This window comes from Myotis brandtii, unplaced genomic scaffold, assembly GCF_000412655.1.
Source record: "Myotis brandtii unplaced genomic scaffold, ASM41265v1 scaffold1437, whole genome shotgun sequence".
Classification (NCBI taxonomy): Eukaryota; Metazoa; Chordata; class Mammalia; order Chiroptera; family Vespertilionidae; genus Myotis; species Myotis brandtii.
Genome location: NW_005355145.1, coordinates 107,485 through 133,510, shown reverse-complemented (window position 1 = coordinate 133,510; position 26,026 = coordinate 107,485). Strand labels below are relative to the sequence as shown.

Here is a 26,026-nt window from a genome sequence, read left to right as displayed (position 1 = left end):
GTGTGCATCCCCCACCACCCGGAATCGTTCCGTCCCGCCCGTGCCTTTGGCTCCTGGGAACTCTGCAGACCAGCCTTCCCATCCACATCTCCCAGCTGCTTAGTTGCAAACATGGGTTGGGCCCGCCTGACTTCAGGCATCTTTCTTAGGTCTCTGATGGGAGGGAAGCCCTTGGACGCAGCACCCCTAGTTCTGTTCCCTCTCTTAGATGCTGGAGCAGAGAGGAAAGCCAACTTCAGACCTGCCTCCCTCCCTCTCTCCTCTCTAACTGGAGTCTCCACTTCCGACTTGTTGCTTCCTGCCGGCTACTGGTGTTCTTGGGATGTGTGCTGCTCACTTCTGCTGAACTTGTTTCTCATGCTGTCACTCATGTTCCGAATCCGAACTTAAATGTGGTGTCAAGGGAAGAAACATTCAAACCTGTGAAGAATTTTTGTGAGTTCCTTTGAGCCAAACTGTTAACAGTTGCCGGGAAGCAAAATCTCAACGGATTGAGATAATGCTCGGAGAATGGCAGGCAGTTTTGCTCCTTATTTTATACATTGCAATCAAAAGAGGAGTAAGTGGGTTACATGAAATCCATTGGTGACAGACTAGGGAGGTGGGAGCTAGCAAAGCTGGGAAACCTCTGGGATTGGATAAAAAGAGCAATAATAGACACATATTTATTTTACACAGATGCGTACAGGATAGTTAACAGTCAACAATTAATTCAGTAACAATGAGGGCATTTGTGGTCTCCGCAGAGCTGTGCCTGTGCTTTGAGACGTCGGAAAAATGAAAATTACTTTGATATTTCAAGGATACGTTATGGTGACGCAAAAAGACAATAGACAGGCTTTATTAAGGTCAAGATTGACCTTTGTCAGGGAAGATACCAGCCTAGAACATGATTACCCACCATAAATTGCTTTTAGTTGAAAAGTTTTAATTTCAGACCATCCTACGTGGTTACTTTAGGTCTCTGAGTTTGTAAGGCCTCCACTCACGCAGGCCTCCCCCGAGCTGGTCTGGTTTAGTATGTGGCTCCTTTTAGGCCACAGTGGCTTATGTAGAGAGGCTTCCCTGGCTCCTGAGGGTAAATTATTTCTCCCTAATACGCTCCCTAAACAGACTGTTCTTTTCCTTCACAGCTCTTACTGGGATTGGTCAAACAAACAAAACTTACTTGTAGGTTTATTTGTTTAATGTCTGTCTCCAGGGCTGACTTCAAAGGCATGAGGTCTGATGGGGTTTGCACAGAACCCCTTCCCCTAGAGGGCCCAGCACTTGGTTAAACACTCTGCTGTCCTGTCTGGAAATTCTTAAAAATTGTTGAATGAGGGGTCCTGTTTTTCATTTGGCATTCCCTGGCTCCTGAGGGTAAATTATTTCTCCCTAATATGCTCCCTAAACAGACTGTTCTTTTCCTTCACGGCTCTTACTGGGATTGGTCAAACAAACAAACAAAACTTATTTGTAGGTTTATTTGCTTAATGTCTGTCTCCAGGGCTGACTTCAAAGGCACGAGGTCTGATGGGGTTTGCACAGAACCCCTACCCCTAGAGGGCCCAGCACTTGGTTAAACACTCTGTTGTCCTGTCTGGAAATTCTTAAAAATTGTTGAACGGGGGGTCCTGTTTTTCATTTTGCCCTGGACTCCAACAAGTCATACAGCAGGGCCTGACAGTGCAGATGCAGAGTAGATACAGGTTTCCCCCGCTCTCCGAAAGTAGAGGTTTCCTGTGAAATCTTTGGTAAGCCCAAAGGCCGGAAAGCAAAGAAGCAATCACCATTCATTTACATGGAAAATATTTTCAGCTTTCTCAGACCCCAAAAATAACATACCGAGTGATACCAAATAACACATAAAGCGTAAAATAACCGTATATATAGTAAAAGCAGGAATGACATTGTAAATACACACCACGCTTTGTACACTTGTCAATCCCGTCAAGCAGCAGACCCTCCGTTTTATCCATTGAGGGAAGGACCACTCTGCTAGTAGCAGAACTGATAGTAACGGCAGCAGCTTTCAGGATTCTCTCTGCCTGCAGATAGTATGAGTGGTGGACGCAGGCAAGGTCAGCACACACATCGTGTCTTCATTTCATTCATCAGGGTCAAAACGCTTAATTACGTTCAGTTTTACGTTAAGTGATAGTATGAGTGGTGGACGCAGGCAAGGTCAGCACACGCATCGAGTCTTCATTTCATTCATCAGGGTCAAACGCTTAATTACGTTCAGTTTTATGCTAAGCCTAACACACCCTATGAGCTCTTCAGCTTTTCTGATCCTTTAGGACAGTGGTCGGCAAACTCATTAGTCAACAGAGCCAAATATCAACAGTACAACGATTGAAATTTCTTTTGAGAGCCAAATTTTTTAAACTGAAACTATATAGGTAGGTACATTGTTATTAACTTAATTAGGGCACTCCTAAGCTGGCCTTTGCTGAAAACGTCCTCAATCTGATTGAGGTACGTTCGCTGAGGTAGACCCCTTCCAACTCTCCCATCCACACTCGTCTTGTACACTTGTTTCGTCTATCTCCTTTCCGAAAACCGACTTCTGCGCATGGGCCACGAAGTTTCAATTGCACTGTACGTGTGCGCCCGCACGTGGTATTTTGTGGAAGAGCCACACTCAAGGGGCCAAAGAGCCGCATGTGGCTCGCGAGCCGCGGTTTGCCGACCACTGCCTTAGGACACATCTTGCTGAGGGATGTGCAGAATAAACCGAGATAAAGCACAGGTGCCACAGACACAGCGCACAGCCCTGGCGGCCTGAGGCTGAGATGCTGAGTGTCGTTCCCGGGAGGAGCTTGGCGGGGCCACTGTCGCTGCTGCCAAAATGCTGACCCGCTGCTTTCACTTTTCACCTTTTTTCATAAAGGCGAAAATCCTCTTTGGATTTCTTTTTTTTTCCAGGTAGCAAAAACAGGCACTAACAGGTCTTTTGTAACACACACTTTGGAAAAGCGGGGAGCACCTGCACCTAAAGTAGTTGAGTAAATGGAGAAGATTGCACGTCCTGTCTGCAGGACCAGGCCTCCCTCTCCCTCTGCCCCTGGCCCCGGACATGAAAGGCACATCCTGTTTCTGGATGCTGTTGGCAACTGGGTGGTTTTCCTTTTCCTGGAAAGATAGCCTTGCAATTCCTTAGGACAGGAAAATGGCTCCATTTCTGATAACCTGCAGTTTGTAGAAATCTCTTAGCTGGTACTGAATTGTTCCACAAAACTTTCTCTTTGAAGAAATAAACAACTAATGTCCACAAAATGTTGTCACTGTATAGAGCAAGGGTGGGGAACGTCTGACCCCTGGGCCATATGAGGCCTGAGAAGTCATTTGGTCTGGCCCTGCCTAGCATGAGGGATGAGGTCATTAAATGTCTGACCAAATAGAGCAGGCTAATTTTTAAGTTGAGAATTTTGTATGGCCCGTGAATGATGTTATAAATATCCAAATGGCCTTGGCAGGAAAAAAGTTCCCCACCCCTGGGAGAGAGGGTACCTCCCTGGGTAGAAGGGAGGGGATGTCCTTTTCATTTTTTAATTTCTACCACTTCTGTTCTTTCCTCTTCCAGTTTCTTCTTTGGCTGGAGACAGGCAGCAAGAGGGAAATTCCTGCTAGCTGAAAGCATCGCAGCCCTCTGGTCTGAGCCCCCAAGGGCGGCAGGTCACCCTGCATTTCCACTCGGCCTTCACCCTGTTCTTCTAGCTGCTGTCAGCTTTGGTCACTCCCACGGCTGATTCTCAGCTCTGTTGCCCTCTTGATTTTTCATTCTCATCTCTGGGCCACATTTGGTTTCTCTCAGGCTGTTGGTCTTTGATGGACACGCAAGGCCGATTAAGATTTTCCACATTGGTACTGAGAATCACCAGATTGGGTGTGGCCTTGAAGTTTCTGTTTTCTCATTGGCTTCACAAATATTGATTGAACCTTTCTTATGTGCCACACCTGAGCCCTTCTTTGAGGCATCTGCCGATCTGATTGGTCAGACTGTGCTTTGTGATGAGTGGTTATTGCTTTTAGCCCAGTGGTTCTCAACCTTGGCTGCACATTAGAATCACCTGGGAATCTTTTTAAAATCCTGATTTCTGGGCCTCATCCTCTGGAAATTCTGTTTCTTTGTTACTAATGTTGTGGCCCCACCCCAAAACAAAGAAGAATTTCCGGAGGATGAGGCCCAGAAATCAGGATTTTAAAAAGATTCCCAGGTGATTCTAATGTGCAGCCAAGGTTTAGAACCACTGTTTTAGCCCAAAAGGTGGGCTTTTATTGGATTCCTTGTGAATCTGGAATAATCTGGAAATGTGGGCTTAATTCCAAAAGGCCAAGGGTTTATTGCAATAGCATTTCAAAGTTTAATTATGTGGACACATCTTGCTTGCATGTTCATCTGGTGAGATGATGACTGTAAAATAGGAATAAAGTACTTTATTGTTCTTGTGAGTTCTTATTTTAAAATGTCTGGTATGGAATTAATGTGACTGTCACTTAACATTTTCTACAACTATTGTACAAAGAGAACAGGGCAGTGTAAGATGAACTGAACTGGTTAGTGTGAATGTCTATTTGAAGCAGTGGATGTAATAGAAAAAGCACAAAATCCATGCTTATCATGCAGTTTAAGCAAGTCTATTAATCTCTGAGGTGTCTCTATCTGTAAAATGGCTGTTTTGTTATTTGTCTGCTTCTTGAAGTCATTACAAGATTCAAATTTGACCAGGTATGTGAAATCATTGTACAAGTTATAACACTACAAAAATAAGGTTTTGATTTAAATTGTATAATCTTTCACTCTCTGGAAAAATTTGAAGACATTAGGGAAGAAACTGAACATTTGATTACAACTCAGTGTCAGGCACAGAAAGATGTTTTACATTAATTTAATGAATTTGATGTAAACCACCTCAAAACCATTTTGTAAGGAACATTCTAGACTGTTTGCCCAAGTGAATAGACTTGGTGAGTGGTGGTGTGCCTAAGATTCCATTCTGGGTGTTTGACCCCAAAACCTATAAGTTCATTCCATTTTTCCCAAATTGCTTGCTGTGGTAGGAAAGAAATAATACTTATACTATAAAGGGAAAGACTAAATACTATATATTTCTATTCTAAAACTAAATATATATTTTTTGTTAATCACAATATCACTCTTAATTCAAAAAAACTGGCTTTATATTTCCACAGCATTAAAATATTAAAAAGCCTATATATAATATACTAGAGGCCCAGTGCACGAAATTTCACTGGTAGGAGGGTCCCTAGTGGCTGCTGGCTGGGGCCTTCCTTCATCCCGCGCCGCCCCCTGGTGGTCAGCGCACACCATAGCGAACGATCGAACTCCTGGTTAGTCAAACTCCCAAGGGGACACTTTGCATATGAGATATATATATATATATTCCTCCCCCAGGGTAGAATTATTGTGGGGTTTTTTTATATTTCAGACTTTTCGTTGTTATTTCCCTGGCCATATCGGTGTATACATTTGTGTTTTGCAGAATCCTTTAACTTTGGAGTCAGTGAAACAACTAGTTGCAGAAGGAAATAAAGAAGAACTACAGAAATGTTTCGGGGCTCGCATGGAGTTCGGGACAGCTGGCCTCCGAGCTGCTATGGGAGCAGGATTCGCTCGTATGAACGACTTGACCATCATCCAGACTACACAGGTACCACATTTTTATACGTTTTAGTTATTCTTACCATACCCCCAGTGTTAAAAGGTAAACTGAGGCATAATAAAAAATTATAAGTCTATCTGAGCAAAAATTTATTCCATTTGGGGAGTACGAAACTACTGGAAATGGTTAGAAGCCTCCACTGACAGGAACTAGGAGACAGGCTTATTGAGAAGAGGCAGAAGCAGAGCAAGGAAATTAATAGATTGGCTATAGCTCAAGTGATTACCTTATTTGGGAAAGCCTCGGTGGCTATTTGTGGTTGATTGTCCTTAGGTTTTGGTTTCTTTTTGTTTGTTTATTTTTTTATTTTTTAAAATATATTTCATTGATTTTTCACAGAGAGGAAGGGAGAGGGACAGAGAGTCAGAAACATCCATGAGAGAGAAACATCAATCAGCCGCCTCCTGCACACCTCCCACTGGGTATGTGCCCGCAACCAAGGCACATGCCCTTGACCGGAATCAAACCCGGGACCCTTCATTCCGCAGGCCGACACTCCATCCACTGAACCAAACCGGCTAGGGCTGTTTGTTTATTTTTGACAGACAACTGTTTAGTTTTTATTTCATAATCATAAACTTAACTTTGTAATCCAGCTAGATGGGGAAGGGGGAAGGAAATCTCATTCCTTCTGTAACTCAGGTTTTGATTTCTTTACTTTAATCATTTACAAGCTCACCTTTCAGTTTGCTTCCTTAGGCTACTAAGGCATTACAGCCACCTCAGTCCAACAGCCTCCTTATTTGAGGAACTTAACCTCAGGCTCCCTTTGTAAACCAAGTGTAACTTGTTTTAATTACAAACAGGTCTTATGGGTTTGTCTAGGCACAAGGAATCACACTTTCACTCCATAAAGCAAGGCTTGCGCAGTTGGTTGAAACAGTGCTTGTTTCAAAACTCATGCAGCTATTTATTCACTCATTCATTTAGCAGAGATTTATTGAGTGCCTACTGTGTGCCAGACATTGGGAATATAATAATGATTAAAACAGACTCATGGATCTTTCATTCCAGTGCAAATTCACCAACTAAGCCGACTGACTTTCATGGCCTCCTAATTTTTGTGGTGGTTGTACAGGTGCAAGCATTAAAAAGCTTTTGAAACTGCCAGAATCACCGGGAGCCAATTCTATTTAGGTGGAATGTACAGTATGGGTGGAAATTATTGCTGAGTTCCCTTGCCTTCATTTGTGAATTTTGCTGCCAGAGGAATAGACCCAACTTTTAGGAATAGAGATGAAGCCTCTGACAAAACAGAAGAGCTATTTATGAGGGAAATGAAGGAGAACCGATTCTTCTGTCTCCCAATTACTTAGACTTGAAGGTTACTTAGAATGAAGGTCACTTTAATTCTGAGGAAGAAAAGGCTGGAAAAATTGACTACAGTGACTGTGTGTACCTTACATGTACCTCCCAGCATAAAAGGCAGTTGGGCACATTGTAGCAAAACCCTAAGAAGACAAGTGACTAGGGTTGTAGAACAAATCACCCAAAACAGTGATTTTAAACAGTTTATTTTGCTCACAGATCTGCAATGTGAGTGGAGCTCAGTGGGGACAACCAATCTCTGCTCCCCAGGCGTCACCTAGGCCAGCTGGGAGCCTGGAATCACCTGAGAGCTCCCTCCCTCACAGGTCTGCCGATCTTGCTGGCTCTTGGCTGAGATCTTAGCTGGGGCAGGACCACTACCTGTGGCCTGGGCTTCCTTACAGCATGGGGCTTGGGATAGCATCCAGACAGTGTGTGCCAGGGGGAGGCTGTACTGACTCTTATAACCTCGCCTTGAAAGTCACCCCACATCACTTACTTCCACCCTGTTGTGTTTGTTAAAAGGGAGTCTTATAGGCTGCTCATGTTGAAGGAGAGGGTACGTTGCCACCCAAGTCTCATTGGAGGAACATCAGTGTCATATGAGAGAAGCATGGGGGATGGTGTAGCTATCTTTGGAAAATTCAATTGGTCACACCTCCAATTAGGCCTAATGGTAAGGGATTCTGTGAGCTTCTCATTGAACATAGAGTCTTTTCTCCTGCATTCATCCCCATCTAGTTTCTAGGAATTTTGCAGTCTAGCCTCAGAACAGTCTTAGGACCTATCTCATACATCCTCTTCTCTAGAGGAATTGGTCTTTCCTGGGACTAGTTGCTGTGATAGCGAAGAAGCCCACAACACTAAGATGCAAGCATAGCCTTAAAGGTCATCTCTTATAATCAGCTACCCCTTGGGATAATATCCCCATAGTCCCCACCACTCCAAAGGAGTCACCCAGCCTACACTGGAACAATTACAACAGGAGACAAGGGTGTTAAGAGTTGAGACAACATTAGGAACGGTTTCCAAATTAGAGGACAAGGATTCCCAGGACAGACACCACAGGCTTCCACTCCCAGCCCTGGTGGGTGACCTGGCGGAATGTGCTGGCTTTCCCTGTGGCCTCCGCACCCTGCCTGCTGGTCTCTGGTGTGGACTCTCCTCATGGTGCCCTCACATTCATCTGGTTGGATTTCAGAAGCATATATATGTGAGTCGGGAACACCCCAATGCAGCGGTTCTCAACCTGTGGGTCTCGATCCCTTTGGCGGTCGAACGACCCTTTCACAGGGGTCGCCTAAGACCATCCTGCATATTACGATTCATAACAGTAGCAAAATTACAGTTATGAAGTAGCAACGAAAATAATTTTATGGTTGGGTCACAACATGAGGAACTGTATTTAAAGGGCCAGTTTTTTTTTATTTACATTACGATTCATAACAGTAGCAAAATTACAGTTATGAAGTAGCAACGAAAATAATTTTATGGTTGGGTCACAACATGAGGAACTGTATTTAAAGGGCCAGGAGGTTGAGAACACTGCCCCAATGGGAAACAGGACAGAGGCTGGAGGGAAATTTTTGTATTGTTTGCTTCATTCATTGAGGTTGTAATTTCCGCTTAGGTTACTTAACGGAGCGTGAGACAGGAATGATGGGGAACTCACAGTCTTCTGAAACAGCCATTCTGTCTTTGGAGAATGGTTGTCATTAAAGGATGGTTTCATTATTTTGAGTCAAAAACCTGCCTTTCTGTAATTTTTTCATATTGGTCACAGTTGGACCTTTTGAAGCCAGACAGTTTATTTCTTGTGTTCCAGGGTAACATTTCAATTCTGAAACCTCCTTCATCCCGCACCGAGTCTTTTCTTAGCCATGCTCTCAGGTCCTCAGCCTCAGCAGGCTCCAGAGTCTCTGAGCAATTTGGAGATGTGAGGATTTGGGGCCAAAGCTTTTTGCCCCCTTGAACTTTGGGGTCACAACATAGGAGTTGACCAGGGACGGGGAGAGGGTGCTGTCCCTGTTGTAAGCTTTAGAATGTGAGCATCAGTTCTTTCTGGGGAACCCACAAAACCAACACACATGTGTCCTTCTTCCTTTGTATCACTCAACCTCAGGATATATGCCCAACACAATGTTTTTGTCCAGGAAAAACTAAAGGTGTTCTAGATGGGTGCTGCTCTGGCAACAAAGCTGGGAATGTCCTCCCTACCAAAAATGACTTCCTTCAGCCAAAGTGAAATAAGTGATATGAACCATCGTTATTACCCGATCAACCTTTGTTCTCTGATAAAACCTGATTTATCCAATATTCTAAACCTGTTGAATTCAAAGGTCACTGTTTTGTGATCTTTCGTATCAGATTGAAGTGATGTTATTGCACCCACTGGGATACAGGAATTGTGTGTTTTATCATTTCTAGGCAAGTGTACTAGCCCACGTACCTGCATACTTTTTATTTGTATAATTGGCTGTGTCATGTATTTGGACTGATAGGCCTCCTTAAGACCTCTACCTAATTAAAAACAATATCATAAACAAACACGTTTAGATTAGTCATTTGTCAAAATCTTATCAAATGTATTGCGTTCCTTTGACCTGCTGCTGGCACAGAGCAGGCAGAAATATCAGAAACACTCCCCTGTCCTCAGGCACTTAGAACTAATGTAAAAGAAGGAATGTCGGCTCTAAAGGAAAATAACAATAAAAACAGTGCTTCTAACAGGTACACATAGTGCTTTCTTGGTGTTATATTCTCAGCACTTGGCATATTTTAACTCATTTAATCTTTACAACAGCCTGTTGAGATAGGTACTATTCTTATTCTTGTTTCACAGAAAAGAAAACTGAGGCACCAAGAGATTAAGGAACTTGTCATTTGCTTGCAGGTGGCAGAGTGGAGTCCAAACGCACAGACACTGTGTGCTTTTAACCCCGCACTGAACACCTCTAACCAGACCTGGGGAGCAAATCCAGGCTCTGCTATTCTTGTACCTGGGCAAGTCACTGAGCATCTCTGAGCCTTAGTTTTCCCATCTGAAAAATGGGACTTGTTGGCAGAGTTGATCTAGGGTTAGTGATATTAGATATTAAGTGTCAGCATAGTACCTGACCCATATACTAGTAGATCAACAATAAATAAAGCTTTTGTTTTCTCCTTGTTCGGTTTGTTTAATTACTGAGGGATTTCTCCCTTCTCTGCTACAATGCTCTCTTGTGGAAATGGAGAAAAATTGACCAATTTATCATACACATATGATGTGTTAAAACATATATACTCTTTTAATCCATGGGTATTTTTTAGGGATTTTGCAGATACCTGGAAAAGCAATTCAGTGACCTTAAGCAAAGAGGTGTCGTGATCAGCTTTGATGCTCGAGCTCACCCAGCAAGTGGAAGCAGCAGCAAAAGGTACATAAAGCTGTTTATGCTGGAGGACTAAGAAGGCTGAGTCTGATGAAGCAAGACTCTGCTGATACAATCCTCCTAAAATAAAGGGTTGGAGAGAGCAGCCCTTATTGGAGAATATCACAGGGTTGACTGTACTACCCAACATTTTACAAACAAAAAACAAAAACAAACAAAAAAGATACTTGTGAAAGTATTTCTTTGTAGTGATTCTGTGGTTTTATTTTTAATCATCATTTCAATCTCTTGCCTTTAAAAAACATGTCAGCTATATTGCATAACTACGAAAATGATGGGTAAGTTCTGTTTGCAAACTTTTAAGAATTCTGATTTTATGTTTGGGTTAAGAAAATGAAATTATTTTGACAATTTAGAATTTAATACTTGTCTAAATGAATGATTTTTTTTAAGTGGCAACCTTATTTCTCCTTCTCACTTATTATGTAATTTTTTCTTCTACTACTCATAAGCTTCATGATCTCCTTTCATTCTTGCATGCCCATTTCAAGCTTTATTCTTATAACATTCACAGACCAATGGGAGTCTCTGTTATGTAACTATAGGAAGGTAATGATGACGATGGTGATGATGGTGGTGATAATGGTGGTGGTGATTATGATGATGGTGACGATGATGGTGATGGTCATGATGATGAGTGTGGTGGTGGTGATGATGATGGTAGTAGTGATGACAGGACATCAATTATTTGAGTGCTGAATGTGAGCTAGGCACTTAGGTATTACTCATTTAATCCTCATAACAACCTTTATGGCATGTACTTTTATCTCGAAAGGGCAAATAGTAAACATCTTATACCTTGTGGGTCGTACACTCTCTTTCACATCTACCGATTCTGCCATGTAGCACAAAAACAGCCATGGACAGCACATAACTGAATGGACATGCCAGTGTTCCAGTAAAACCCTATTTACAAAATGAGCTGTAATTGCCAATCCCTGCTCTTAATCATGCAATGTGACCTTTTTTTTTTAACTTAAATACTTCTTCTATTATGAATTTTTTTAGTCACTTCAGAGTATAAGGATTAGTAGTTTCTTGGATTGGAAGAACACACAAATATTTAATATTAATGAAATTCTCATGAACTCTATCTACAGTGCTGTTTGAGGTCAGTCCTAATCTTCGCCTTTCAGGAACTTGTAGCCTAAGAGAGAAGCATTAATGGGAACAAATGTGTGGCTGTGAGGAAGGGAACATGGTCAGGGCCAAGGACTAGATGACATCAGTCCCCAGATTGAACTCAGGATGACCTAAGGCAGTGGTCGGCAAATTCATTAGTCAACAGAGCCAAATATCAACAGTACAACGATTGAAATTTCTTTTGAGAGCCAAATTTTTTAAACTTAAACTATATAGGTAGGTACATTGTTATTAACTTAATTAGGGTACTCCTAAGGCTTAGGAAGAGCCACACTCAAGGGGCCAAAGAGCCGCGTGTGGCTCGCGAGCCGCAGTTTGCCGACCACGGACCTAAGGTTTTTGATCTTCAATTGCAGGCTCAAAAAAGTGATTTTTTTTCTCAACAAAGCAAGAGAGAAGTTGTAGCTCTCAGGGACAGATGCACATGGATTACATTTTCAAGAGAGTAATGTTGTACCAACCAGAATAGCAGTTTGTCACTTTTCAGTTCATGAACTTGCTGTTAGAATTAGATCATACGCATGTTTTACTGACCCCAGGGGCAGGTCAGATCCCCCAGCCAGAGCAGGTACAGTATGTGTGGCTAGTTCTGCTTGTTTGGCTTCTCAGGTTTCTTCATTTCAGGCTGACTACCCTGTTTCTGGTTGACACATCCTTTAGATATGTTAACATTGTCAATTAAAGTACAGGTATTTCTTGCTCTGGCCTTGGAGCCACATTATTTCCAAGAAGTAACCTATGTTATTAATTCTACTTAAGTTTATGGTTCAGGTTTCAGAGTGGGATGGGATGGGATGGGATGGAGCTCAGGGCTATCACCTACAACATGCAAGCATTTAGAGATTGTAGCCTCAATATTAAACATGGGAAAGCACTCATGATCAGTCAATGGAATCTTCTTAACGAGTTGGGTACTTCGGTAGTCTCAGAATTTTACCCAAGGAAATATTTATTCATTCTTTAATCTTTCAACTTTAAATATTGGGTGGGGAACATATGCTACAACTGTTAAGCATATGCAGAGAACACATTGAATTTTTTTGTGCACATTTGTAACTTAGTTCATATATATATATAATCATTTATACAGGGTGGGGCAAAAGTAGGTTTACAGTGGTTTGTATGGAAAAGAATGCAATAATTAATAAATAATAATACAAGAATAAACTCTGTGTTTCACATACAATGGTAAACCTACTTTTGTTTGCTCTGTGTGTTGAGTGTCTGCTTTGCCAACTTTAAGAAGGTGCCTTTAAAATCAGTCTGAATGTTTCGTGAGATTGAAAGTGACTTCCTTGCCATACATTCTAGGAAATACAATTTAGATTTAACTCAGATTTTTATTAAACTTGTTTTTGATGAATTTTGCTATTTTTATGACTCTCTCCTATGAAGAGACCTTCTTTTTCTGTCAAAATCATTCTGTATTACTATTGATCTTAGGAATTTTCACTGTTAAAAAAGTGCAGAGATCTCTTGTGCCCGGCCAACTCCCGGGATTTGGGAAGAGAATGAATGATCGGGTTAATCCTGTAATATATAATGTTCACTGGAAGTAAATTGCTCATTTATTGTGGTTGAGTATTTTACTCCAAGCATGAATAAAGACTTGATGCCCTGCATCCTACCCTAAGCCAGTAGCTGTAGAAGTTAAGAAAAATGTCAGTGACATTTAAGTCTTTTAAGGACTGAATGAAGCTAAGATGTGTATATGTCATATACATATATGTCATATACATATATGTCATATACATATATGTCATATACATATATGTCATATACATATATGTCATATACATATATGTCATATACATATATGTCATATACATATATGTCATATACATATATGTCATATACATATATGTCATATACATATATGTCATATACATATATGTCAGATGTGTATATGTCATATACATATATGTCATATACATATATGTCATATACATATATATGACACACACACACACACATGCCAATAAGATAACATGTAATCAAATGCTAGTCTGCATGGTCTATACTGGATTGCGATAGCTCTCCATTAGAATTTCTCAGTCTCTGCACTATTGACATGCGACTTCATGCTGGGCCAGATGATTCTGTTGTGGGGGACTGCCCTGCAGGTTGTTTAGTGGCATCCCTTACTTATACACACTAACTCCCAGTAGAACCTTACTCCTACCCCCAGTGATGATAAAAAATGTCCTCAGACATTTCAGAATCCCCCTGGGGGCAGAACCTCTCCTGGCCAAGAACCACTGAGATAGACCAGGAGTCGAAAGACTTGGGTGTAGGCCTGGCTCAGCTGCTACGTGTCTGTTGGACATGGGACACGTTATCTGGCCTTTCTCAGCTTCCGTCCCATTTCTGTGAAACGGGTATACAAATAAAATGAGGTGACTCCCAAGGTTCCTCCCGCTTTAGTATCCTATGCCAATGGAAGTGTATTAAGGTTTTCCTTGCTCTGGCTGCTATGCTCAATCTAGAGAAGTGGCCAGGTATTCATTTCCTTCTTCACTGTCACTCACCGTCCTGACCACTCCTCTCCTTTCTCCCCCATCTCGCGTTTCCAGATTTGCCCGCCTTGCTGCAACCACGTTTATCACTCAGGGGATTCCTGTGTACCTGTTCTCTGATATAACCCCAACCCCTTTTGTGGTAAGTAGCTAGTTCATTTTATAATTTCCTGTCACAGGGTTGGGGATGGGACATGGCTGAATTTTACAGGCTTTAGTGCTATTGGGAATCAGGTATTTGAATGACAGGAAAACGCCTGGCATTTATGGGGTGTCCTTTCTTCTCTCCAGGAATGTTTCTCCCACATCTTAGTAATATGTCTCTGATGTTCAACTTTTGATTTTTCAGAATTGATATTTTTAAGTGCAGTTTTCCTTTTGCTTGTATTCAAAAGATATTTTCGCTTGTTAGCAAAATGTCTTTGGTGTGTGTGTGTGTGTGTGTGTGTGTGTGTGTTTGTTTTTTTCATTTAATGTAGTTGTTTTTCCCAGCTATTACAGTTAGAAAACCTCTCATATCTAAATCTTCTAAATCTGAATTCACCTCCATCCACGTCTTACCATGAATATTTTTGACAAGTTGGTGCACCAGCTTTTTATGCAAATGTGCATTCTAAATATTATTCATGGCCAGTACAGAAAGCATGCTTGGCATGTTTTAGTAAGATTTTTATTAAATACTTAATGTAGCAGAATCTAAAGAAAAGGACCATAGGGACTGTGGCAGCTGTTGTTTTTAAGTAGATAGAACTTTTATGAGCGGAGCCAGATGCTAAGAATATATTTTTTTAGAAATTAAGCCAAAAACATGATCTGAATACAGTTACTTACATTACATAGAAATGAATGTGTATGGACACAGGAAAAGTAACGCCCGTTGGTTTGTGTTTACCATCTCTAGTGCACTGACAGGTAGATGCAGCACCTTCGAGATTATAATAACCCAGGGGACACTCAATGTCACATTCAAATATGGTTCAGGTTATTGTTTGATGGGAAAATTGCAATGTTTTTGAGCATCCTTGGTTTTCTGTACTATGTAAGTGTTTATAGCAATTGTTATTATTACTATTATTATTATTAGTCCTCACCCAAGGATATGTTTTTTCCATTGATTTTTAGAGAGAATGGAAGGGAGGGAGAAAGAAAGTGGGGGAGATAGAGAGAAACATTGATGTGAGAGAGAAACATCAATGTGAGAGAGACACATGGATTGGTTGCCTCTCACATGCTCCCTGACCAGAGTGGAGGTAACCTGCAACCCAGCTACATGCCCTTGACCCAGGAACCAAAACTGTGACCCTTTGGTCCTTGGGCCAATGCTCTAACCATTGAGAAAACCGGCCAGGGCAATAGCAATTATTTTTATATCAGACATGAATTAAATGAGTGTCTCATGGTCACTTCCCACTCAATGGAGTGATTCTCCCTTTACTTTGCTCCAGGACACATGGCAGATATGAGATAACTCCTAAGGGGACAAATAGCCACTTAATGGGAGGGTGGAGGGACACGTGGTTAGATCTCGGTGGCCTGTGCTTGGTAAATCCCGTGTGTGGCCACAGAGGGGACAGGCCCCTTTCCCCATTTTGAGAAGTAGTCTTGTAAAGATAGGAGCCAAGTAGAAATACAAGAGAGGGAGCTTTTATTCTGGAGCAAAGATAAATGACCAAGATATAATTTTTTCCCTAAAAGCAAGTAGGGGGAAAGAAGAGAAGAGAAAGCAGTGAAAGGAAATAAACTGGATCTATACGCTTCTGTCCCAAGAAGAAGGCTTAAAAGAATGTGAAATGGAAGCTTAGACCATATTATGGTTTGGAGAGTTTTCTAGTTCTACCAGGTAGAAGACAATGAGAAGAAGGCACCTAGGGAAATATTCTCCTTATTAGGGTACATGTCCCAGAACTTTGAGCAGTGAGTTAGTTCCAAGGGTAATAAGAGTATACTGCTTGGGTGTGGCACGAAAATACTGAATGACAGGTTATGATATTTATATATTAGGTTTATTAAAAGGGAACAACTTGATATAAATAAGCAATATACCTAGAATAGACATTTTACATATACCTAATGTGTGTGTTGAAAACTGCTCTTGTTCCATCAGCATGGATGGAACTGGAGAGCATTATGCTAAGCGAAATAAGCCAGTTGGAGAAAGATAAATATCAAGTGATCTCACTCATATGTGGGATATAATGATCAACATAATTTGATGAACAAGAATAGATCCAGAGACAAACGGTATGGGCAGGGGTGGGGATGGTTAGAGAGCAACCAAAGGATTTGTATGCATGCATATTAGCAAAACCAATGAACACAGACACTGGGACGGTGGGGGCTTGCCTCGGGTGGGAATGGCTGGGTGGGAGGGGCAATTGGGGGAAAAGGAGACATACGTAAAACTTTAGACAATAAAAAAAGAAAAAAAGATGTATTATATAAAAAAAACTGCTCTTGTTTCCTGCCGTGACAGCCCTACACAGTGCTGCATTTGAAACTTTGTGCTGGGATCATGATAACTGCCTCCCACAACCCGAAGCAAGACGATGGTTATAAGGTACTTTTATTTTTCTGTCCACACGTATGTCCTTCTCGGCGAACCCTACCCCTCCACAGTTTGGGAGCACGGGGAATGGATGCGTTTCCATTAACCGCATCCTGTGTGGATGTGTGCCTGCGTTCTCAGGTCTACTGGGCTAACGGAGCTCAGATCACCCACCCGCACGACAAAGGGATTTCTCAAGCTATTGAAGAGAACCTGGAGCCGTGGCCCCAAGCTTGGGATGATTCCTTACTTAACGGCAGTCCGCTCCTTCACGACCCAAGTGCTTCCATCAGTAAGGACTACTATGAAGACCTTAGAAAATACTGTTTTCACAGGTAAATGGATTGCACACTCACCTCAGGTGAGTTCAGTTAGTGTGATTCAGCCAGGCTCTCTCACTTCACCTGGTACATAAACTGTAGCTGCGTCTGATTTTAGAGACTGTGGACAGGGGTTTGGTAACATTCCTTAAAAAGGCGGATAGTGAATATTTTTGGATTTGCGAGCCATATAGACTGTCACACCTGCCCGGCTCTGCTGTCACGGGAAAGCAGCCATAGATGATGTGTAAATGAATGAGCGCAAACCTAGCTGTGTTCCAAAAAATAAGTTTGTTTACAAAAGCAGCCCTAGCTGGTTTGGCTCAGTGGCAGGTGGCTGGCCCATAGGCCACAGTTTGCTGACCTCTGCTGTAGACTCATATATGTGTATGAGAGTGTATGTGTGTGTGTGCTCTGCTGTCACGGGAAAGCAGCCATAGATGATGTGTAAATGAATGAGCGCAAACCTAGCTGTGTTCCAAAAAATAAGTTTGTTTACAAAAGCAGCCCTAGCTGGTTTGGCTCAGTGGCAGGTGGCTGGCCCATAGGCCACAGTTTGCTGACCTCTGCTGTAGACTCATATATGTGTAGGAGAGTGTATGTGTGTTTGTATACTAGTATATGTATATATAAAACTTGTTGAAAGGTGTTGAGTAGGAAACACTGACTTTTTTTCAACTTTCCAGAAATTTTCTGTGCATATGCAAGCATACATACGTGCAATATATTTCAAACCATCAATAGGAATATACCGTGCGTGTTGTTTGTGCGATGCCTTTTCTCTCCAGTTAATTTGTCACGGATACTTTCTCTATTACCCCCTGCTAGTCCTGACACTTGTTTTTGTAATGTCTGCTGTGCCCGTTTATTTAACCCAGTGACACAGACTCAGTCATGACCATGAAATAAGAAGCAGACGAGCTGAGGCAGTGTCGTCCTTCCGTAGTTTGCTATGGGTCCACCACTGGTTTTCAGGAAGTGGAATTTTTTAGGTTGTCTCTAATAATGTAGTTATTGGACCACCTGGGAGAGCAGGCTCCCGCGTAGCCTGTGGAACCTCAGTCACATATGAAGGAGCAGCCGTGCCAGCTGGGCGTTACCCTGTGCAAACGTCATCCGGAGTTGCCAGGCCATCTGACTTTTTCTCCCTGAAAGAAACTGGAAACCGAGATTTGGTTTGTGAAATCCCCTAATTTTTAAATGTTGGGAACAAGTAAAACACTTCTTCGAGCCTTCCTTCTGTCCCTCTGAGTCAGCTTCACAAAGACTAAGGGTTTCTGCCAGCCTGGAGCGGCTCAGTTGGTTGAGTGTCGTCCTGTGCACCTAAAGGTTGCCAGTTCGATTCCCGCTCAGGGCACATCCCTAGGTTGTGGGTTCAATCCCTGGTCAGGGCACGTACGGAAGGCACTGACTGATGTTCTCTCTCACTCTCATCTCTCTTTCTCTGTCTCTTTCCCTCTCTCTCAGCATGTCTCTGGTGAGGATTAAAACAAAACAAAACAACAAAAAAGCTAAGGGTTTCCAGTTTGGGCCACTCCAAGGAGCTCTTGAGCAGTTACTGGAGTCTGTGGGTCATGTCTGTGTGTGTATCTAAGTGCACATATTTCCATGTGTATCCTTAGGTGCATTTCTGGCATCAGAATTGTATGTGCATTTACAAAGTTGATAATGGTTTACAAATTGCTCTTCAAAAATGTTAGTTGACACTCCCACCAACGGGATATGAGCCACACATTCTTACCTCACTGAGTATTATCAAGTTTCTCATGTTTCCCAGTTTGTTAAATGAAAGTAATATCTCACTTTATTTGCATTCTAAATAAGCTGTTTTTCATATTTATCTAACCTATATTTTTCTGTGTATTTGTTCATCTTTTGTATTTGTGAAACCTCTTTGCCTATGTAGAAAACTGGACTTCATTATTTTCAAATATTTTCCTTTCCAGTGTTGCCTTTGGATTTTTTCATTGAATCTTTCTGCTGAACTTCTATAAAAATTTGATGTTTACCAGTTTTTAATTTATGACTTCCAGGTTTTGTGTCATACTTAAGAAGACTCTACGCCACAATTATAAAAAAAAACAAACCGCCCCCTATTTTTTGGACTTGTATATTTATATTTTGTAATATTTAACTCTTTTGAGTCATTGGTGGTTTTTAATTTTGTTTAATTAGGTGTTTTTTTTTCCTAAAAGGTTTGTGGTTGTACCAACATGTTAAATTGAAGAACCTATCCTTCTTTGACCAATTGGAAACTACTTTTCTCAAACAATTGCTAATACTAATTGAGTGTTTATTATATATCAGATATTTGCCATAGGTTGGAACCTGAGCCCAGGGCTCTTTCTGCTCTCCCGCTCTCGGTGTGAATGCTGCATCATAAACTCTGACAGGAATCAGATTTGCTGAAAATAACTGCAGAGTAAAATTTAAAACTTGAGCCTGTTGGAAGAGGGGTAGTATATTGGAGAGGAGTAAGTTTTTTTAATGCGATTAGAAAGACCCTCGTTGTACGTTTGTATCACATTGATGTCTTGTGGATCTGGTTCCTTGATACTTTGCAAACCTTCCCGTTTTGAAAGTCATGTTTGTGTATTTGATCATTTTCCGTGACGTGTCTGGTTCCAGGAGCGTGAACAAGGAGACCAAGCTGAGGTTTGTGCACACCTCCGTCCACGGCGTGGGCCACCGCTTCGTGCAGTCGGCTTTCCAGGCTTTTGACTTTGTTCCTCCCGCGGCTGTTCCCGAACAGAAGGATCCCGACCCTGAGTTCCCAACAGTGAAATACCCAAATCCCGAAGAGGGTGAAGGTGTCTTGGTAACCTCCTGTTTTTATTTATAAAGCTTACCTCTTCTGTTCAAATCTATGACTACCAAGTACAATACGGTTTTTTATGTGCTTTCATTGTATGGAACAAAAATAATTTCATCATTGGAAATATTTATATTTATTAATCATCCATTTCTTAAAGGAACTTTCAAATTAGATATGTTAGCATCAGGATATGAGGGCTGAAATCTAAATGTTTTAAATTAAATTTCATGAATTAAGTTTAAGTTACTGTGCTTCCTTAATGCCAAAAGGAAACAGTAATAGAATGGAAATTTATCCTCCCATGAATTTTATTCCTTAATTGTCATTTTTCTGATATGAGGAAGTACTATTTAAATTATGGTTCCTTCAGCCTTTTAAAGGGTAGGGTAACAATGAGATTCAGAGAGCCAGTTTGTTTTGGTTGGTTTGTGAGGTTGATCACATGGGAAGCCTGGAGGTACCACTCCAGCTGCACACACACGATCAGCTGTGGGGTGAATTCCATGGGCAGGCTTGGGTCGTGCTCTGGTTCTCTCATTATCTGACCTGGCTCAGGAAGTAATACATGACCAGCCAAGACCAGCTCCAGAAATAAAATTCAGCCTGAGTTTGGGGAAAATTCTCTTTTGGTTCTTAAATAACTGAACGTTTTTAAAGACTGCAATGTCCTTGATTCTTGATGGAAATATTCTTTCTTTCTGCTCTTTTTCAGACTTTATCTTTTGCTTTGGCTGACAAAATCAAGGCCAAAGTCATTTTAGCAAATGACCCAGATGCTGATAGACTTGCTGTAGCAGAAAAGCAAGACAGGTACGAACTCATTGTGATTGCCTACATAATAGAAATGATAAAGGGTGACATCTTGGGCAGGAAAATGCTTCTGGGGAGACTGGACCTATTTGGCAATATTTCCCATTTACTTTGCCAATGATCATCTCACTGGGTTTCTGGAGAGTCTTCCAACACCGAGCAGGGTGCTGACACGGGGGCCACACGATTACTCTGCAAGCACAATGCAGAGTGAACCCGCCCAGTGTGAACCTGGAATTGAAATCACTCCCTGTTATCTTTTTATCATTGATTTCATTATCATTAATGACTCAGTGCCTAATGAGGACAAAGTGCTTTGCTTGGTGCTGGCTTTGCAGTTCTTTATTTGCCAGCAGGTTTGGTAAGGAGCTGACCTTCGAGGAAATGTTGAACTCAGGTTGAGCAGACTAGAGAGGAGTGTCTGTGGAGTACTGACAGTGTAAGGCAAGTTTGACTGTAGAGCAGCGGTTCTCAACCTGTGGGTCGCAACCCCTTTCGTGGTCGAACGACCCTTTTACAGGGGTCGCCTAAGACCATCCTGCATATCAGATATTTACATTACGATTCACAACAGTAGCAACATTACAATTATGAAATAGCAACGAAAATAATTTTATGGTTGGGGTCACAACATAAGGAACTGTATTTAAAGGGCCAAAAGGTTGAGAACCACTGCTGTAGAGTGTGCACAGAGGGGTGATAAGTTGCAGGGTGGGAGGCATTGAAAGGCCGGCAGGGATCAAGCAGTTTCAGGTATCAGATGGCATATGTGACGTTTTGGGGAGTGGGATGCTATTAAAGGATTAGGGTTTTAGATTATGATAAAACAGAGTCAATTCTATATCCGTTTTTAGAAAATCAAGCTAAGGTGATACGTGCTGGAACATGCAATGTACTTCTAGCCATGTGGGCCACAGAGAGGAAGATAAACCCATGCATGTTTTTGGCGTTCTCACCATTTTAGCACCAAGCTCAATCTTAAGGAATGCTAAGCTGTTGCCTTCTCAGACTCAATAAAACTGACCGAAAATTAAGACGTACACACTAGTATAGTTGGGGGATCTTGTCAGCATATTTCTGTTGTGTTGAAAAAGCCTTTGCGGAAAACAAAGAGAAAAGGAATGATGTGTAATCACTGACATACTTTTACACGCTCTTCAAAGATTGGCTGTTTGTCTAGGCAAACTGGCTGAGACGTGATAGATGCTCACATGTTTGGGAAGCGGCAGTCACGTTTCTGGCCAGTTATTTAAACAACAATAACAGGACGTCTTCCAGAAACGACCTTGAACCTTGTTTAGCTTCCTTGTCCCGTTGCAGGGACTCCCAGTGTCTTTGGAGACCTCAGCAGTGCGCGGTTGTTTTCTTTTCAGTGGTGAATGGAGAGTGTTTTCTGGCAACGAGTTGGGGGCCCTCTTGGGCTGGTGGCTCTTTACTTGTTGGAAAGAAAAGAACCAAGATCCCAGTGCCCTCAAGGACACATACATGCTGTCCAGCACCGTCTCCTCCAAAATCTTGCGGGCCATTGCCTTAAAGGAGGGTTTTCACTTTGAGGTAAGGTTTTTGGGGGCACATAGTCTTTCGCCTTTCATTTGCTCTACTGAAGGTCTAAGGCACGTCTTTCTCTTTTGGATTATCCCTTTAGGAAACATTAACTGGCTTTAAGTGGATGGGAAACCGAGCCAAGCAGCTAATAGACCAGGGGAAAAATGTCTTATTTGCATTTGAAGAAGCTATTGGTAAGAAGCCATGTGATGCTCATAGAATTTGTTGATACACAGAATGCAAATATGTGGGGAAAGATGTGGATTTGGATTTGGGTTCAGTAAATTAGTGTGAAACAGGAGCACACAGTTTGCTTTGCTTCTGTGGCATTCAAAGAGCTTTGAACTGTCCTATCCCTAAATTGGCATCTCAGATTGCATTCAGCTAGAAAGAAAATCTGGCAAATAACCAAGCCATTAGTGTAAGAAAGTGAATCCTTTCCCCAGATGACTGAAAACAGCGATATTATGCACATGGCTGCTGGCAGCTTAAGAATCCACATTTTTGGGGGAGTGTGATGTTTTTCCTCAACTGTGGAGTTGATACCCAGACCTAAGTGTCTGTCCACAGGGAAGAAGGCCGAGTCGTGGTGCCTTCATCAAAGGGATTGTCACCTGAAAGGGTGACCCCAAGCCCAGCCAGGATGACGGAAAAACACTTGTCTTAAACTATCAATAGGAATGAGCAGAAAGGAGAGTGAGCCACAGACACCTGAAATCCAGATGTTTGTGCTGGGGATATTTTAGCTATTCATTCAGAAAAAGCTCTGACACATCATATTTATCCTATAATATGTATTCTTCTTATTCATCTGCATATTTCCTGCAGCACCCATAAAATTGAACCAAGTAAACGAAGTGGAATTGCTCAGCGTTGCTCTTTTTTTCTCACAATTGGCAGTCTTCTCTTTCTATAGCTTTTTATTTAATAATATTTTTGCATTGGTTTATCAAATATTTATTGCATGTCAATTACACAGTCATTCTGAAAGAAATGGGCACTGACCTCTGCCTACAGCAGTTGCCAAGGATCTAGTTAAATTACCACACAGAAGACAATAGGCCAGGAACCAAGATGAATAATGTAACTCACAAGAACTATGGGGATTCAGAGAAGACAGCATAAGCCTTGACTAGAACAACTGGAAACAGTTCTGTGGGAGCTGGAGGAATTTGGGCTGGAACTAGGAAACAAGCACCATTGTCTGGGAGGAAGACTCTCCTTACAGGTTATTCAACAAATACTTCTTGAAGGCCTACTATGTGCTGAGCACTGGCTAGATTCTTAATTATAATATTGGCAAATGAGAAGCATCCATCTCTTATACTGTAAAACCACTTATGTGATAGGCAGGGTGTGTGTAGATACATGCACCACAATGTTACAAAGGAACCCACTCCTAAGTGTCTGTGTCTGACATGTGTCTCTGCAGGATATATGTGCTGCCCTTTTGTTCTGGACAAAGATGGAGTCAGTGCCGCCGTCATAAGCGCAGAGCTGGCTAGCTTTCTTGCAACCAAAAATTTGTCTCTGTCTCAGCAGCTAAAGGCCATCTATGTTGAGTAAGTTTCTATTGATTATTGAATTGAAGTAATATAATTTGATTAGTTTCATGTGTACAATGTAATGATTCAATATGTGTATATATTGGGACATGGTTGCCACAATAAGTCGTTAACATACATTACCACACGTGGCAATGTATTTTAAGTGTATTATGTTCTTGCGTATGAGATGCTAATATTCTTTCCAATGCTCTGACTTTAGTTATGAATTCTATTTCTTAAGAAAACGAAACAAGAGATTATCTTTTCCTTTTGATACTTACCATTTGTGATAGCACTAATCTTTACTAAATGAGAACATGACACAGAATGTGATTTTAAGTGTCTGCTGCCAAAAAAGATTAAATGTGTTCATGAAACGTCTATTTAGTCTTTATAGCAATTTCTCAACTCTTGCCTTTCTGATGCAAAAGCAGCCAGACACAGTACATAATGCAATGGGCGCTGTATGGCTGTTCCAGTATAATTTTACTTACAAATATAGGCTGAAGGCAAGGTAGCAGCTTGGTGAGCCCTCAGGTAAATTGTTGTAGCTCCTTTTTAATGCTAAATGATTGCTTTGAAGCTAGTCATGGTCATTTGTCTCATTACGTATTTGAGAATGTGCTGGTTGGTGCCCGTTCTGTATACGCTATGCAGAATTATTTATTCCTCATTTTGCATGTATTTGTATTTGTTTTGATAGGTATGGCTACCATATTACCAAAGCTTCATATTTTATCTGCCATGATCAAGGAACCATTAAGAAATTATTTGAGAACCTTAGAAACTATGATGGGAAGAATAATTATCCAAAAACTTGTGGCAGATTTGAGATTTCTGGCATTAGGGACCTTACCACTGGCTATGATGATGGCCAGCCTGACAAAAAAGCGGTAAGTCACATCCACTTTCATCAAACTCTTGTCTGTTAGTGATTTCAGAGAGGAAGGGAGAGGGAGAGAGAGATAGAAACATCAAGGATGAGAGACAATCATTGATCGGCTTGCCTCCTGCACACCCCCTACAGGTGACAGAGCCCACAACCTGGGCATGTGCCCTGACTGGGAATTGAACTGTGACCTCCTGGTTCTTAGGTCGACACTCAGCCACGGAGCCACATCAGCCGGGCAATACACCATATATTACTAAAAGATAAATAGTATTAAGAGTTACAATGAAACATGGCAGATCCAACCAGTGCCATCTCATTGTCATGCATCGACAACCACATTCCCTCTCAGTTTTTTCTCCTGGACTTTACCAGCAGGTTTCTAAATACTGTGCTTATATGGTGATGTTTTGAATTATCAGTGTTAGACTCTATTAATTTTCTGTTATGGAGATAAGGATTTAGTTCTTACACTTCCAGCATTCACCATTCCCCTTCCTCCCTGTCCTCACAATACATTTATACCATAACTTAGGGTGACATGAGATTCTGTGTTTGTATTAATATGGCAGAGGGTGAGCATCTGAGAGGGTCTAACAGCTACTTTCAAATACCACCTTGCTTTTCCCCTGCCCTTTGCAGTACCTGGTGCCTCAGGTAGTGAGCTTGGCAAGGTTTTGCAGAACACCTTGACTGGGTTCTCGTCTGTCGCCTGCAGTGCTCAGCTGTCACCCCGTGTTCCGGGGCAGGTTTGCTCCTCCATCTGTTTTCTGACTTCCCAGATTGGCTGGCAACCCCATCTACTGCGGTTCCCTTTCTTCCTCTTTGCCCTTGTTTTGTTTCTCGTACTCCTGTCATTTTAGTGAATACATCCAGTTATGAATACATCTGCCAGAAGCTTTATTTTTTTTTAAGTCTGTCCATAGACATTTTTGCAAAGTTAAGTACGGTCTTGTATTGTTTTTATTTTATTTTTTTTTGTAATGCATTATTAGTCTATTCAAATCAATTTCTTGTGAAATTATATATTTCAATTTTAGTAAAGCTTTAATTGTTTTCATGAGTAGAACGGAAGAGGTAAAAAGCCTACAAAGTTTAGTTAAATTTCACACATTTCCTTTTTATTATTATCTAGTGTGTCATTTGTATGGAGTGCATTTTCAGATTTTCTCCACAATGTTCTTCTTCCTGAACCAATATAGTTGCTTGGCATTTATTTTCTTGCGTATCTAGAGGAAATTATTATTTAGGCCAGAAGAGTGTCTGTTACTATATACATTCAGAATGTGTATAATTCATTCCTAGGTTCTCCCTACTAGTAAAAGCAGCCAAATGATCACCTTTACCTTTGCGAATGGATGCGTGGCCACCATGCGGACCAGTGGGACAGAGCCCAAAATCAAGTACTACGCGGAACTGTGTGCCCCGCCTGGAAACAGGTAAGATGTGGATGGTTTTCAGTCCCTAAACTTCCTAGTTGGTTCTGTT

At 41.5% G+C, this 26,026-nt stretch overlaps 1 protein-coding gene across 2 annotated transcripts in view; it reads left to right on the top strand.

The window, feature by feature from the left end:
• The first annotated feature begins 265 nt into the window (after positions 1-265).
• The window catches only part of PGM2 (phosphoglucomutase 2), a 31,451-nt gene continuing 5,690 nt past the window's right edge, over positions 266-26,026 (top strand). The window contains exons 1-13 of one of the 2 annotated variants that reach the window (XM_014535421.1): positions 266-435; positions 5,490-5,657; positions 10,287-10,393; positions 14,125-14,209; positions 16,541-16,624; positions 16,754-16,947; positions 19,561-19,750; positions 20,460-20,557; positions 21,931-22,111; positions 22,203-22,296; positions 23,535-23,664; positions 24,353-24,542; positions 25,844-25,977. In XM_014535421.1, coding sequence (XP_014390907.1) covers positions 5,571-5,657; positions 10,287-10,393; positions 14,125-14,209; positions 16,541-16,624; positions 16,754-16,947; positions 19,561-19,750; positions 20,460-20,557; positions 21,931-22,111; positions 22,203-22,296; positions 23,535-23,664; positions 24,353-24,542; positions 25,844-25,977 — 1,574 coding nt within the window. In that variant the 5' untranslated portion in view covers positions 266-435; positions 5,490-5,570. Of the gene's footprint in view, positions 436-3,798; positions 3,850-5,489; positions 5,658-10,286; positions 10,394-14,124; positions 14,210-16,540; positions 16,625-16,753; positions 16,948-19,560; positions 19,751-20,459; positions 20,558-21,930; positions 22,112-22,202; positions 22,297-23,534; positions 23,665-24,352; positions 24,543-25,843; positions 25,978-26,026 lie in introns of those variants that run through there. The other variant, XM_014535420.1, reaches the window with a different exon arrangement.